General features: G+C 37.0%; 1 protein-coding gene across 1 annotated transcript in view; it reads left to right on the plus strand.

The window, feature by feature from the left end:
• The window catches only part of MALRD1 (MAM and LDL receptor class A domain containing 1), a 778,752-nt gene that overhangs the window by 13,607 nt on the left and 750,422 nt on the right, over window positions 1–14,723 (plus strand). Inside the window, exons 2-3 of the mRNA XM_042993660.1 lie at window positions 939–1,136; window positions 2,315–2,460. Of these exons, the coding sequence (XP_042849594.1) occupies window positions 939–1,136; window positions 2,315–2,460 (344 nt within the window). The remainder of the gene's footprint in view (window positions 1–938; window positions 1,137–2,314; window positions 2,461–14,723) is intronic.

The following is a 14,723-nucleotide window of genomic DNA, read 5'->3' on the forward strand; positions in this document are numbered from 1 at the left end:
GTCCCAAACTTCAGAATACTGTTCATTGTGAATATGCATCCTGCAATCATGTTTTGGTTGTGCAGCAAATTAGGATGAGCTGACGAGAGGATCAGGGTGCTAGACAACCAAGAATACTGCCCTCGGCCGTCGGAAACTTGCCTTCTAGTTTCTAACCCCAAGTTACTGTATTTCCCCATAAATACCCTTAACTTCTCTGGGCGCCCAAGTTGTGTGAGATCTAAAACAATGACTTCCAATGTCCCTCCAGCTTTTAAAATCCTATGGTTCTCAATTCATCCAAACAAGCAGTACAGGATTTCTGTCTAATAGCTGAGGATCTGCATTTCATGCTCACAGAGAGATTCTAATAATCGGGCCTGAAATATTTTAATAAGTTTTAGCAACCACAACGATGTTCTAAATTACATGAATGCAATTAAAGAGGCATAGGAATTAATATAGCACATTGCTATGTGACGTATAACTTTATTGTAGCCCCACACCATTTATGTGCCTGCCCTTTGGTTCTTAAAATTTTCTTTCAGGAGATAGCATGGCCATAAAGGCTGACATTGTTTAAATAGGACATACACAGGGCAATAAATATCCATGTTTAGCTAGATACAGAAATGGTGCAATTGCTCAGGTTAAATATTTTCTAAAGACACTCCTCTGAAAGAGTAAGTGAACTGCTTTGGGAGTCACTTGTGAGAGTTGCAGGCATTTACCAATAGTTACCCGCTCGCTCCTAAGAGTAAGAGGCAAATCTGGAAAAGAAAGAGTAGGGAAAAGAGAAACGATGTTTCCGATTATGGATTCATCCATTACAACTGCCTGATCTCCCAGAGACCTATCAAGTGCTGCTCTTCTGCTTGGCCGAAATGGTAGCATTCCCAAGGAATGAAGCTTTTTGTTTCCTTTGGATTTCTTGTGTTTTCGTCTCTCCGTGGGTTCAGCAAGGAACCGAAGCCTTTCAGTGTAGCAATGGGTTGTCCTTGCCTCCTGACAACGTGTGTGACTTTACAGATCAGTGTGGGGACAGGAGCGATGAACAGCAGTGTAAGTGTCATTCTTCTCCTTTCTCCGGTTTCAGTTCCACCTTCAAACCAGGGGCTGATGGGCAGTCCAGGGAGATTCGGCTAGATACCTGGCCCGTATGGACTGCACGGACACGCCTCTAGTGTCAATCAGCAACTAAAATATACTTTTTAATAAAGAGATGGGTTCATACATCAAAATGACTCTACTTAAACAATATACAATTGCTAAGATTCTAGCTGGAGGGAATGTATTTTAAACCAGTTTTTACGGATTATATAAAAAGTGATAAGCGGTAATATCACTTTTAATGTATTAGGGAAGCAAAATTCAAAAGAAGCTCATTGCTGAAGCTTAAAAATGCTGTGATGGAAATGATGACCTTAAACTTAGATTCAATATGGAAATGTTCAAAATGAATTTTAGTTTGGATGAGTAGATTTTATTTTTGCTCATAGGACACTAGCTCCAAGTGAGTTGGTACGGATTTGCACACACAGCACAACTCTGGCCTGTATCCTTTGATTCTGGGGCACAGGAAACAGCACCAGCTTGCGAGTGCAGGACCTGGATTTGGATCCCGCATAAACCATGTGCTAATTGTGTGATCTTGTACCTCCTTCTCATTACAAATGGTTGTAAAGGAAGATACATTGACTCTCAGCAGTGGGAAGATGCTCCATTGTTTACTGGTCTAGTATGAAAAAGGAGCCTGTTCACCAAGGAAAGACATGGGCGAAGATGTGTATGTTTCTCTGGTTTCCCTTGTAATGTGACATCTTGAAGGAATATTGCATGTCATCAGTGGAACTCGTGCTTTTCTTACAATACGATCACCCTTTGTAAACCACATTTTCATCAAGTTAAATTGGTTCACTGTGGTTCAGAGTAACTATTGAGTCAATTACCTGGAGGCACTAATTCTAGTATTTTAGAGCACCTTGTGCTTTTCTTTTTTTTTTTTTTCCCCCGGATGCTATGTGAATCCATGTTTATAGAATTGTTCATTTTCTTCTGCTAAAACAAGTTTCTATATATTCAGTTTTGCTATTGTTGTCCTCCAGTTACATATTCAGTTGTTATGATCTTAGAACAAGAACAGTGAATAGTGAAAAATTTCTTCTCTGCAGAAGAAAACGAGCTATTGATCTGTCTCCCATAGTTTGGGACACCGATGGTGCTGTTAGTGACTGTTAAATACAAAATGCAGCCGAAGACAGGGATTCATTTATATGTGTCCAATTTACCCAGAGAGGCTGAATGTGGGTGTACTGTCCGTCTCTGACCTGCCTAGGAAAGCCCTCACTGCTCTTTGGTGAGCAGCAAAGAGGAACCACTTGGCTGGTTTGACAAGTGCAAAGTCCCTTCCGCTATTAATCTCTACGCAGCTTCCTTTAGCACGCTTGCTGTGATAACATGCACGGGCCTGCTTCAGGAAAGGTTAATGTGAAAGAAGGAGGAAGCAGCTGAGTGCGAAAGGTCTTGACTGCATGAAAAATTCTAATAACTCACGGCTGTGGAGGAAAATGAAGGAACAGATCTGTCGAATAAACAGATTTCGTTTTCAGCGTTACATTAGGAGATCACCTTTTGGCGTTTCGCTTTTCATTTTCATTTCTGAGAAGTTTCCACTTTGGTATTTTATTTCAAATGTGGACCATAACCTGTAGATAAAATCAAGAATCGCTTTGAAGTGTGAGTTTCTTTTGTACACCACAGTAGGGGGGAAATACTGTGAAGGAATAATGATGGCCAATTTTTCCCCTGAAATTTTGTGATGCGAAACTTATGGATGAGATATTTTTTTTAAAGCTAACTTTATAATGATGGTAAAATAGCTACTTTTTGAAAAAAAAATCAGTCTGTGCCCCTTTTTAGCATCCAAATGGTGTGACCTTTAAAGAAATAGATTACTATGTTGACTTTCCTTAATGAAATTGGCATAGTTGAATTTCAGATGCAACTGATCCTATTAATAGGTTTTTGAGAATTTTCTTATTTTACATGATGGGTCTCTTTTTTCAGAGTACTTGAACCTGTTGGTTTGACGCACAATTATTTTTTTAAGATATGAGGTTTATTTAGAAAGACTGAATCTTCACAATGAAATAAATTCTATTTATATCAAGCACTTAATATCTAGTGATCAAGAAAAATAATTTTTAGGTATAACAGCTGTTTGGCTCTAATGTTGACAAGAGTTCTTCATTCTAATTTATTGACATCCTGAGTCAAGGAAATAAATGCTGTAGTACTGGGTATCTTGTTTCATTTTTAAAAATTTTTCAATATTTATTTATTTGTTTTGAAAGAGAGAGAGAAAGAGAGAAAGGGAAAGAGAGTCTCAGGGAGGGGCAGAGAGAGAGAGAGAGAGGGAGAGTGAGTCTCAAGCAGGCTCTGCACCATCAGCACAGAGCCCAACGTGGGGCTCGAACTCACAAACAAAACCATGCAATCATGACCTGAGCCAAAAGCGAGAGTCAGACATTCAACTGGATGAGCCACGCAGGTGGCCCCCGGGTATTTTGTTTTAAAATCATGTTCCAAGTATTGCATTTGTCTGCTTCCTTGCTGACCCCCATTGCCCATTTTCCCTCATTCTCTTTGATTTGTATGTTTATTTTAATATCAGAATCATATCAAGTATAGAGAGAGTCTAGCTTCTCTCCTAGCAATTTCTCAAAATTATTTGAGTACAAAGGCTTTACTCTTGTATTTTTACTTGGAGATAAAGATAGTAGTCTTGCTTATATTGCTACCATTCAGATCCAAGTCAACCAGAAGATTATAAACTGTTGATACAATGTGGAGATATATCCCATGCAACGGATCCTCACCACTGAAGTGTTGTCAGAAAATATTCTTAGATAATTACTTTTGCATACCAGAAGTTCGTACTAAAATTCACTGTTATATATTCACTTGCAGAGGTAAATTGACTGTGACTCAAAAGAAAAACATATATATTCCGTTAATCTGGCATTTTTTTCTCCTACCTACATGTCATACTTAAGAACTTCCCATTTGGTCTAGTATTTTTTACAGGGAATTGGTGTCTATTTTTAGACTTTGATTGGATGGGATACATCACAAGGTTTTGAGGTTTTACTTTATTTCTTTTGCACACTTTTTCAATTTAGAAACAAGAGTTTTTTTCAAAAGGTACTTACTTTTTATAAATCTAATTTTTTATGTGAAATAGGTAAAGATTACCTTAGAGGTGCGTTCTCAAAATCCGAGAGGTGACAGGGTTTAATCAGACGATGTTAAGTATAAACACTGCTTCCTCAATAGGGTGACATGTCAACTACCTGAAAAAGGAATTGGTTCATTGAAATACTTGAAGTTAAAGCATTAATAGAGTGAAATGTGAGATTTCACCTACAATGTTTGTTACTACTGCATTGTATGCAAAATGTTTGATGCGTATTTTCCTGAAACAACTAAAAATCCTAAGCAAAATGTCTTAGTTTGAGCTTCTATAACAAATTCCGTAAACTGGGTGGCCTAAACAAAAAGAACATTTAATTCTTAGAGTTCTAGAGGCTGAGAAGTCTAAGATCAAAGGCTGGCAGGTTTCATGTCCAATGAAGGCGCTTCTCCTGGTTTGCAGAGAGCTGTTTTTCAGTGTCCTCACCTGGGGGGGGCGGAGGTGGGTGGTGGAGAACTTTGGCTTCTCTTCCTTTTCTGTAAAGGCACTAATCCCATTATGAAGACTCCATAGTTGTGACCCAATCATCTCCTAAAGGCTCCACCTCCGAATACCATAACACTGGGGATTAAGGGATTCAGCATATGAATTTTGTACTTTGTTTATTTTGAGAGAGAGAAAGAGAGAATGTGAGCAGGGGTGGGGAGGCAGAGAGAGGGGACAGAATTCCAAGCAGGTTCTGTGCTTTGAGCACAGAGCCCTATGTGGGGCTCGATCTCAGGAATAGCGAGGTCATGACCTGAACTGAAATCAGGTCAGATGCTTGACCGACTGAGTCACCCAGGTGCCCCTCAACCTATGAATTTTGAAGGGATACAAATATTCAGTCCATAGCACAGCAAAATTATATATGTGAGAAATCTAATAATAAATCTATAGAGCCTAGCTGAAGAAAATTATAAAAAATTACTGATGTATGGAAGACTCATGATAAGATTGTTTTCTTAATACGGTGTTTCAACAGTGTAAATAGATACATTTTAACGTTCATGAAATCAATCTAGTTAAATTCTAATACAGAGTATAACCAGGGTAAATTTTGGAATCTGATCAAAGGGACTTGGCAAGGTCATCCAGAAAAACGAGTGAGAATAGCTAGAAAGGGGGAGAAGAATTTGATTAACAACAGGGAATAACTTTTATTAGTAGGTTTGCAATAGGTATCATGTAAACTACCCCAACATTGTGGCAGTTCATGTTTAGAAAAGAATCTGATCACTAGAAATATTCAGCTTTCCTATATATAAGAAACATTAAGAAATATATCTATAATGTATTAAAAAATAATGGTGGCATTCCAAGTCAGTTTATAGTACTTCTTATAAGCCAAGCACTGTTAAGAAATTTCCATAGAGTATCTCATTTAATCTGCACCAAACACCAAGATAGTAGGAACTATTATAGGTCCCAACTTATAGCTTTATAAAATAAGGCTCAGGTAAAGTAAACTAAAATGCCAAAGGACACAGAGTTATTCAGTGGAAGGACTGACATTCACAGCCAATTGTCTGATTCTAGAACGCTTAACTCTAACCACCATACAACACTGACTGTGTTTTTATATGCAACAAATGAATATGAGGCAATTTCATGGAATAAATTTCTTATTTACTCCACATATCAAGACTTACAAAAGGTAAAGTGTTAAATGTGAAAAGTAAAGCCATAGTCTTTATTGTTCTTGATGGTAAGTTTTGAAGTCAGGAAAAGTTTCTCTTTTGCTTTGAGGTATAATAAATCCTCAAAATATATTTGTTGAATATTGACATTGTATAAATATTCAGATGAGGAAGGGCCTTTTTATGCTTTACATGTAAAGAAGAAAGTACAAAAATCAGTAAATCAGAATATATAAAATGTAAAATAACAATTTCAGTGTATCAAAAGCATTGTAAATAAAATGAAAGAAGAACAATGTTTTCAATGTATTTGACAAATAGTTCTCTTCCAGGTAAATATGTCAAATGAAAGATGCATTCTCTGATAGAAATATGGGTAAAAGTCCTGAAAAGGCAACTTGGAAAACTTACAGAAAGGGAAACAACCACCTATGATCAACTTCACTGTCAATCATATGTCACAGTCGAAAACCAAAAGCTCCCAATATTTTAAAAATTAATTAAACATAAATTACAAAAAGGAATGTCCATGTTTGTGAAGGGTATGAGAACATGAGAATTTTTATATACTGTCGGCAGGAGTAGTACAAACTCTTACATTTTTGATAGTGTCTTTGAAATATGAATAAGATGTTTAAAGGGTTCATACCCTTTGACTAGTAATTTCACATATAGGAATTCATTCCAAGAAAGCATTTAGAAAGAGTTCATGTCAAAGGTGTCATCACAGCATTATTTAAGATGGTGGGTGGGGCACCCGGATGGCTCAGTGGTTGAGCATTTGACTTCGGCTGAAGTCATGATCTCATGGTTTGTGGGTTGGAACCCCATGTTGGGCTTTGTGCTGACAGTGAGGAGCATGCTTCAAATTCTCTGGGTTCTCTTGCTCTCTGCCCCTCCTCTGAGCGCGTGTGCGCTCTCTCTCCCTCTCTCTCTCAAAGATAAACATACATCTAAAAAAATGCTGGAAATTGCAAATAATGTAATTTCATAATATTAGGTTAATGCTTAAAGAAGTTTGGATACATCTATACTTTGGACATCTGCGTGCCATCTATCATTTTCAATACTACTTAAAAATGGGGAAAAGCTCATGATATATTGTCAAAGGAAAAATTATCATTACTGATCAATACATACACTTAAAAATATAGTATGGCGTTGCCTATAAAATATTAGATAGGATAGGCGCACCTGGGTGGGACAGTCAGTTTAACATTTGATTCTTTTCATTTATTTATTTATTTATTTTTATTTTATTTATTATTTTTTGTTTATAATATATTAAATTTATTGTCATATTGGTTTCCATACAACACCCAGTGCTCATCCCAAAAGATGCCCTCTTCAATGCCCATTACATCCCCTCCCCTCCCTCCCACCCCCCATCAGCCCTCAGTTCTTAGTTTTTAACAGTCTCTTATGCTTTGGCTCTCTCCCACTCTATCCTCTTTTTTTTTTTTCCTTCCCCTCCCCCATGGGTTTCTGTTAAGTTTCTCAGGATCCACATAAGAGTGAAACCATATGGTATCAGTCTTTCTCTGTATGGCTTATTTCACTTAGCATCACACTCTCCAGTTCCATCCACGTTGCTACAAAAGGCCAGATTTCATTCTTTCCCATTGCCACGTAGTACTCTATTGTGTATATAAACCACAATTTTTTTTATCCATTCATCAGTTGATGGACATTTAGGCTTTTTCCACAATTTGGCTATTGTTGAGAGTGCTGCTATAAACATTGGGGTACAAGTGCCCCTACGCATCAGTACTCCTGTATCCCTTGGGTAAATTCCTAGCAGTGCTATTGCTGGGTCATAGGGTAGGTCTATTTTTAATTTTTTGAGGAACCTCCACACTGCTTTCCAGAGCGGCTGCACCAATTTGCATTCCCACCAACAGTGCAAGAGGGTTCCCGTTTCTCCACATCCTCTCCAGCATCTGTAGTCTCCTGATTTGTTCATTTTGGCCACTCTGACTGGCGTGAGGTGATATCTGAGTGTGGTTTTGATGTGTATTTCCCTGATGAGGAGCGACATTGAGCGTCTTTTCATGTGCCTGTTGGCCATCCGGATGTCTTCTTTAGAGAAGTGTCTAGTCATGTTTTCTGCCCATTTCTTCACTGGATTATTTGTTTTTTGGGTGTGGAGTTTGGTGAGCTCTTTATAGATTTTGGATACTAGCTCTTTGTCTGATACGTCATTTGCAAATATCTTTTCCCATTCCGTCGGTTGCCTTTTAGTTTTGTTGGTTGTTTCCTTTGCCGTGCAGAAGCTTTTTATCTTCATGAGGTCCCAATAGTTCATTTTTGCTTTTAATTCCCTTGCCTTTGGGGATGTGTCAAGTAAGAAATTTCTGTGGCTGAGGTCAGAGAGGTCTTTTCCTGCTTTCTCCTCTAGGGTTTTGATGGTTTCCTGTCTCACATTCAGGTCCTTTATCCATTTTGAGTTTATTTTTGTGAATGGTGTAAGAAAGTGATCTAGTTTCATTCTTCTGCATGTTGCTGTCCAGTTCTCCCAGCACCATTTGTTAAAGAGACTGTCTTTTTTCCATTGGATGTTCTTTCCTGCTTTGTCAAAGATTAGTTGGCCATACTTTTGTGGGTCCAATTCTGGAGTCTCTATTCTATTCCATTGGTCTATGTGTCTGTTTTTGTGCCAATACCATGCTGTCTTGATGATGACAGCTTTGTAGTAGAGGCTAAAGTCTGGGATTGTGATGCCTCCTGCTTTGGTCTTCTTCTTCAAAATTACTTTGGCTATTCGGGGCCTTTTGTGGTTCCATATGAATTTTAGGATTGCTTGTTCTAGTTTCGAGAAGAATGCTGGTGCAATTTTGATTGGGATTGCATTGAATGTGTAGATAGCTTTGGGTAGTATTGACATTTTGACAATATTTATTCTTCCAGCCCATGAGCACGGAATGTTTTTCCATTTCTTTATATCTTCTTCAATTACCTGCATAAGCTTTCTATAGTTTTCAGCATACAGATCTTTTACATCTTTGGTTAGATTTCTTCCTAGGTATTTTATGCTTCTTGGTGCAATTGTGAATGGGATCAGTTTCTTTATTTGTCTTTCTGTTGCTTCATTATTAGTGTATAAGAATGCAACTGATTTCTGTACATTGATTTTGTATCCTGCGACTTTGCTGAATTCATGTATCAGTTCTAGCAGCCTTTTGGTGGAGTCTATCGGATTTTCCATGTATAATATCATGTCATCTGCAAAAAGTGAAAGCTTGACTCCATCTTTTCCCATTTTGATGCCTTTGATTTCCTTTTGTTGTCTGATTGTTGATGCCAGGATTTCCAACACTGTGTTAAACAACAGCGGTGAGAGTGGACATCCCTGTCGTATTCCTGATCTCAATGGGAAAGCTCTCAGTTTTTCCCCATTGAGGATGATATTTGCTGTGTGCTTTTCATAAATGGCTTTTATGATGTTTAGTTATGTTCCTTCTATCCCGACTTTCTCAAGGGTTTTTATTAAGAAAGGATGCTGAATTTTGTCAAATAGCATTTGATTCTTGATTTCAGTTCAGGTTATGATCTCACAGTTTGTGAGATTGAGCCACCAGTACAGTTCTGCACAGACAGTGTGGAACCTGCTTGGGATTCTCTCTCTCCCTCGTCTCTGCCGTAACTCTGCTCTCACTATCTCTCTCTCTCTCTCTCTCTCTCTCTCTCTCTCTCTCTCTCTCTCTAAAATAAATAAGTAAACTTTAAAAAGCACTAGACAGAATAATGGCTATGTGTTGGACTTATTAGTGACTTTTTTGTGCATATTTATATGTCAACTTTTCTAAAATGGCATATATTGTTTTTAAAATGAAAATAAAATGGCATTTTACAAATAATAAATAGCTTTCTGTTAGCTGCTCTATTGTGCTTATTATAGAAGTGAAGCAAAGTCATATTAGACATGTAGGTGACATGATGCTGACCAGAATCCCTTTAGTCTCTTTCTCCTATCTCTTTTTTCCCTCAAAACTCAACTGTGACTTATGATTGCCAGTGAAGTTGATCACTTCATCATGTGTGGTTGTTTCCCTTTCTGAAAGTTTTGTGAGTTGCCTTTTCAACTTTTACCCATATTTCCATGAGAGACCACATCTTTCATTTGATATATTTACCTGAAAGAGAACTATTTGTCAAACACATTGAAAGCATTGTTCCTCTTTCATTTTATTTGTAACACTTTGATATACTGAAACTGTTATTTTATATATTCCAATTTACTGCTTTTTCAATTTTTCTTCTGCCTGGGCATCACAGGCATAACTGTGGAATTCACCAAAATACACAGTCACAGCATTGGGCTCCACTGGGGAGCAAATAGTGAGACTATGAAGAATTATCTTCATATTCCAAAAGTTGGAATTTGTGTCTGAATTTTTAGGTAAGCCCAGAGAAATACTCATTTTGGGTGTGGGGGAGTGGGGTTAAGATACAATATTCTGATTTGGTTTCAGATGGGAACAGGTCCTCATTCTAGAATTCTAGTCCTTAAGATGACCCAAGAGGGTTGTAGGTTTTAGATTCATAAGACCTTTACGAAAGCACCCCAAATCTTCGAAGGCTCCAGTCTTTGCCGACATGGGTGTGAGCCTTCCAGAGCTGCCAACAGTTTCATTAATATTTTGAAGGAGGTCATGGAAAAGCAAAATATTAACTTCATAAGGACAGGAAATTTGCCTCACTCACCCCATTTCCTAGAAGACTGATTGGCACATAGAGTCCATAAATATTAGACTGGCTAATTACTGGTTTGCTAACTGGTTGGATTTATCTGCTGCACTGTTTTCTTTCATCGTGGAATTGGATGAAACTACTCGGTCTCAGAATGCAGTCCCTGCTTGTTCTGCAAACCCAAGTGTGCAAATTGACTTTGTCCAAGAAAGACATTTGGTTTATGAGTTCCCTTAAACATTTTCTTTGTTTTTTTTTTTAACGTTTGTTCATTTTTGAAAGATGGAGAGAGACAGAGCATGAGTGGGGGAGGTGCAGAGTGAGAGAGGGAGACACAGAATCAGAAGCAAGCTCTGGGCTCTGAGCTGTCAACACAGAGCCTGACAGAAGACTCGAACTCATGAACTATGAGATCATGACCTGAGCTGAAGTCGGACACCCAACCAACTGAGCCACCCAGGTGTCCCAGTTCCCTTAAAAATGTTCAAAGACACCTGATGACACCAAATAGAAGACTGTTTTTTCCACAAGCAAAATATCTTCTGAAGCCAAAATATATACATAGAACTCCTGCAATTCTTGTCATCCTACGTACCTTCTCTGTCAAAAAACACCATTTCTACACGTGCATGTTGACACTAAAGGCTTGGCTAGGAATCCTGAGAAAAGCTTTGCATTCTGTTTTTAAAGTTACCAAATTTATGAAGGCAATAACCTTGAATCACAACTTTTTAAATAAGTTTCCATAAAAGATGGAAATAAAATATAATGTTCTTTACTACCCAGAAATAATTGTGACTTTCAAGTGAATGCATAACTCTTGAAATGCTTGGTTGGATTTGGAAGAAAAATTTTGCTTATTTTGAAAGAAATTGAAAACCTATTTAGGGAAGGAAAAAAACATGACAGGAGTTTATTTGTTCCCAAATTAGTTTATGTCATGCAAAGTTCCTTCACGCAAGATGATATAACTTCCTATTAGAGTCCCTGTATTCACCATTATAGATACTACTGAATAGCCATAAGACGCTTTGGCTAAGCTACTACTCTGGAATAGAAAATTATATGTAAACAGCTATGCGACATTTATAATACTCTAGTGAATACTGCTGTAGCCCGGAGTTAATGCCATGCCCTGTCAATATTTCTACAGAAATCACCAGGCACTCACAAACATTCCTTTGAACTTCTTTGAAGTTTACTAATCCTGAAACAATGTTAAAGTTTAAACATGGTTTGGGTATCCTTTTCTCATTGTCTTGATACTGTCAATGACTCAATTCTTATCAAAGACAGTCTCAATGACTTGAGAATAAAGGTGATTATATGACAAGAATCTAACCAAAATAATATTGGATAATTCTGGTGTGAGCTCTGAAAGTGCTAATTCCATTTGCCATCGTGTACCTTTGTGAGTTAGGATTTTTCCTGTTTCTGTCTCAATGAAAATATTAAAATTAATTCAGTGTGAAAGATAAATATTTCCTTATAAAGATTAATTAATATTTTCAATTTATGAGGCCAAATAAGAGCAAAGTCACTGAAATTTACTTTTCAGAATAATTAAATTTTACTTCTATTTAATTCGAAGAACTTAGATTCCTCTCATCCCTTGTAGGAACTGGCCATTGATTTTTATGTTAAACGAGAGTGAGGGAGATAATTTTTGTGGACAATGTTTTAATATGTTATCTACATGAAGGAAATAATTCTGTAAATAGTAAAATAAGTGGCATGTAAAATTTTTTGGCTATGTAATCCAGAGCTTTGCTCAAACGGGGAAGGAGTTAAAGACACTTAACAAACTTGGAATAGAAGGAAATTACCTCAACACAAAGTTTATATATGAGAAACCCACAGCTAACATCATACTCAATGTTGAAAGACTGAAAGCATTTCCTCTAAGATCTGGAACAAAGCGAAGATGCCATCTTTCATCTCTTCTATCAGTGTACTACTGAAAGTCCCAGTCAGAGCATTTAGACAAGAAAAGTATTCAAATTGGAAATGAACAAGTAAAATCATCTCTTCACAGAAAATGTGATCTTAATGTAGATAACTCAAAGGTTATTTTAAACAAACCTGTTAGAACAAATAAACAAATTTAGCAAAATTGCAAGATACAAAATCAATACACAAAAACCAGTTGTGTTTCTATATACTAACAATGACCAATCTGAAAAAGAGATTAAGAAAGCAATTCCATTTACAGTAGCATCAAATGGAATAAAATACTTAGGAACCACCTCAATAGATGAAAAAAAAAAAGCACTTGGCAAAATTCAACATCCATTTATGATAAAAACTCTTAACCAAATGGTTATAGCGGGATTGTATGTCAACATAGTAAAGGCTGTATGTGATGAACCCATACTAACATCATACTCAATGGGGAAAAACTGAAAACTTTTCTTCTAAAAGCAGGAAAGCTTTTCCTCTAAGACAAAGATGCCCACTCTTGACACTTTTATTCAGAACAGTGCTCGAAGTGCTAGCCATAGCAATTAGGCAAGAAAAAGAAATACAAGGCATCCAAGAACTAAGATTGTTACTCTTTGCAGATGACATGATGCTGCATATAGAAAATCATAAAGACTCCACCAAAGGAACTATTATACCTACTAAATGAATTCAGTAAAATTGTAGGGTACAAAATTAATATACAGAAATTAGTTTCTACAAACTAATAGCAGACTATCAGAAAGAGAAATTAAGAAAACAATGCAATTTACAATTGCATCAAAAAGAATAAAATACTTAGATAAATAACTTTACCCAAGATGTTGGAAGACCTTCTCTGAAAACCACAAGACATTGATGAAGAAATTGAAGGTGACACAAATAAGTAGAATGATATATTATACTCATGGATTAGAAGAATTAACATTGTTAAAATGTCCATACTACCTAAAACAATTTACAGATTCAATGCAATCCTTATCAGAATATCAATGGCAGTTTTTTTTACAGGACTAGAACAAATAATCCTAAAATTTGTGGGGAGCCATAGAAAAACCCAAATAGCCAAAGCAGTCTTAAGAAAGAAGAACAAAGCTGGAGGTATCATGCTCCCAGATTTTAAACTATACTACACTCCTATTACAATCAAAACACAATGGTACTCACGCACACACACACACACACACACACACACACACAAATCAGACACATAAATCATTGGAACAGAATAGAGCACCCAGAAATAAATGTACACTTATATGGTCACTTAATGTATATAAAAAAAGACAAGTATATACAATGAAGAAAAGATATCTTCAATAGATGGTGTTGGGAAAATTGGGTTGCAGCATACAAAATAATGGAAATGGACCACTCTCTTACACCATATAAGCAAATGAACTAAAAATGGATTAAACGTTTAAATGTAAGACCCATAACCATAAAACTCCCGGAAGAAAACATAGGCAGTAAGATCTTAGACATGTCTTATAAATATTTTTTTTGATCTGTCTCCTCCGGCAAGGACAACAAAAACAAAAATAAACAAATGGGTTGACATCAAACTAAAAAACTTTTGCACAGTGAAGGAAGCCATCAACATAATGAAAGGACAACCTCTGAATGGGGGAAGGTATTCTCAAATGATATATCTGATATGGAGTTAACATTCAAAATATATGAAGAATTCATACAACACAATATCAAGAAACAAAAACAGTTCAGTTAAGAAATGGGCAGAGGTGCCTGGGTGGCTCAGTCCGTTAAGTGTCCAACTTTGCCTCAGGTCATGATCCCACGGTTCGCAGGTTTGAGCCCCATGTTGGCCTCTGCTGACAGCTCGGAGCCTGGAGCCTGCTTCAGATTCTGTGTCTTCTTCTCTCTCTCTGCCCTTCCCCTGCCCACGCTCTGTCTCTCTCTCTCAAAAATGAAATAAACATTAAACATTTTTTTTAAAAGAAATGGGCAGAGGTTCTGAACAGACATTTTTCCAAACAAGACATAGATTTGGCCAACAGGTACATGAAAAGAAGCTCAACATCACTAATTGTCAGGGGAATGCTAATCAAAACAAGGAGACACTGTCTCACACCTGTCAGAATGGCCATTATCAAAAGACAATAAGTAACAAATGTTGGTGAGGATGTGTAGAAAAGGGAATCCTTCTGCACTGTTGGTGAGAATGCCAATTGGTATGGTCACTGTGGAAAACAGTGTGGAAGTTC

The sequence above is a fragment of the Panthera tigris genome, chromosome B4, assembly GCF_018350195.1.
Source record: "Panthera tigris isolate Pti1 chromosome B4, P.tigris_Pti1_mat1.1, whole genome shotgun sequence".
NCBI lineage: Eukaryota > Metazoa > Chordata > Mammalia > Carnivora > Felidae > Panthera > Panthera tigris.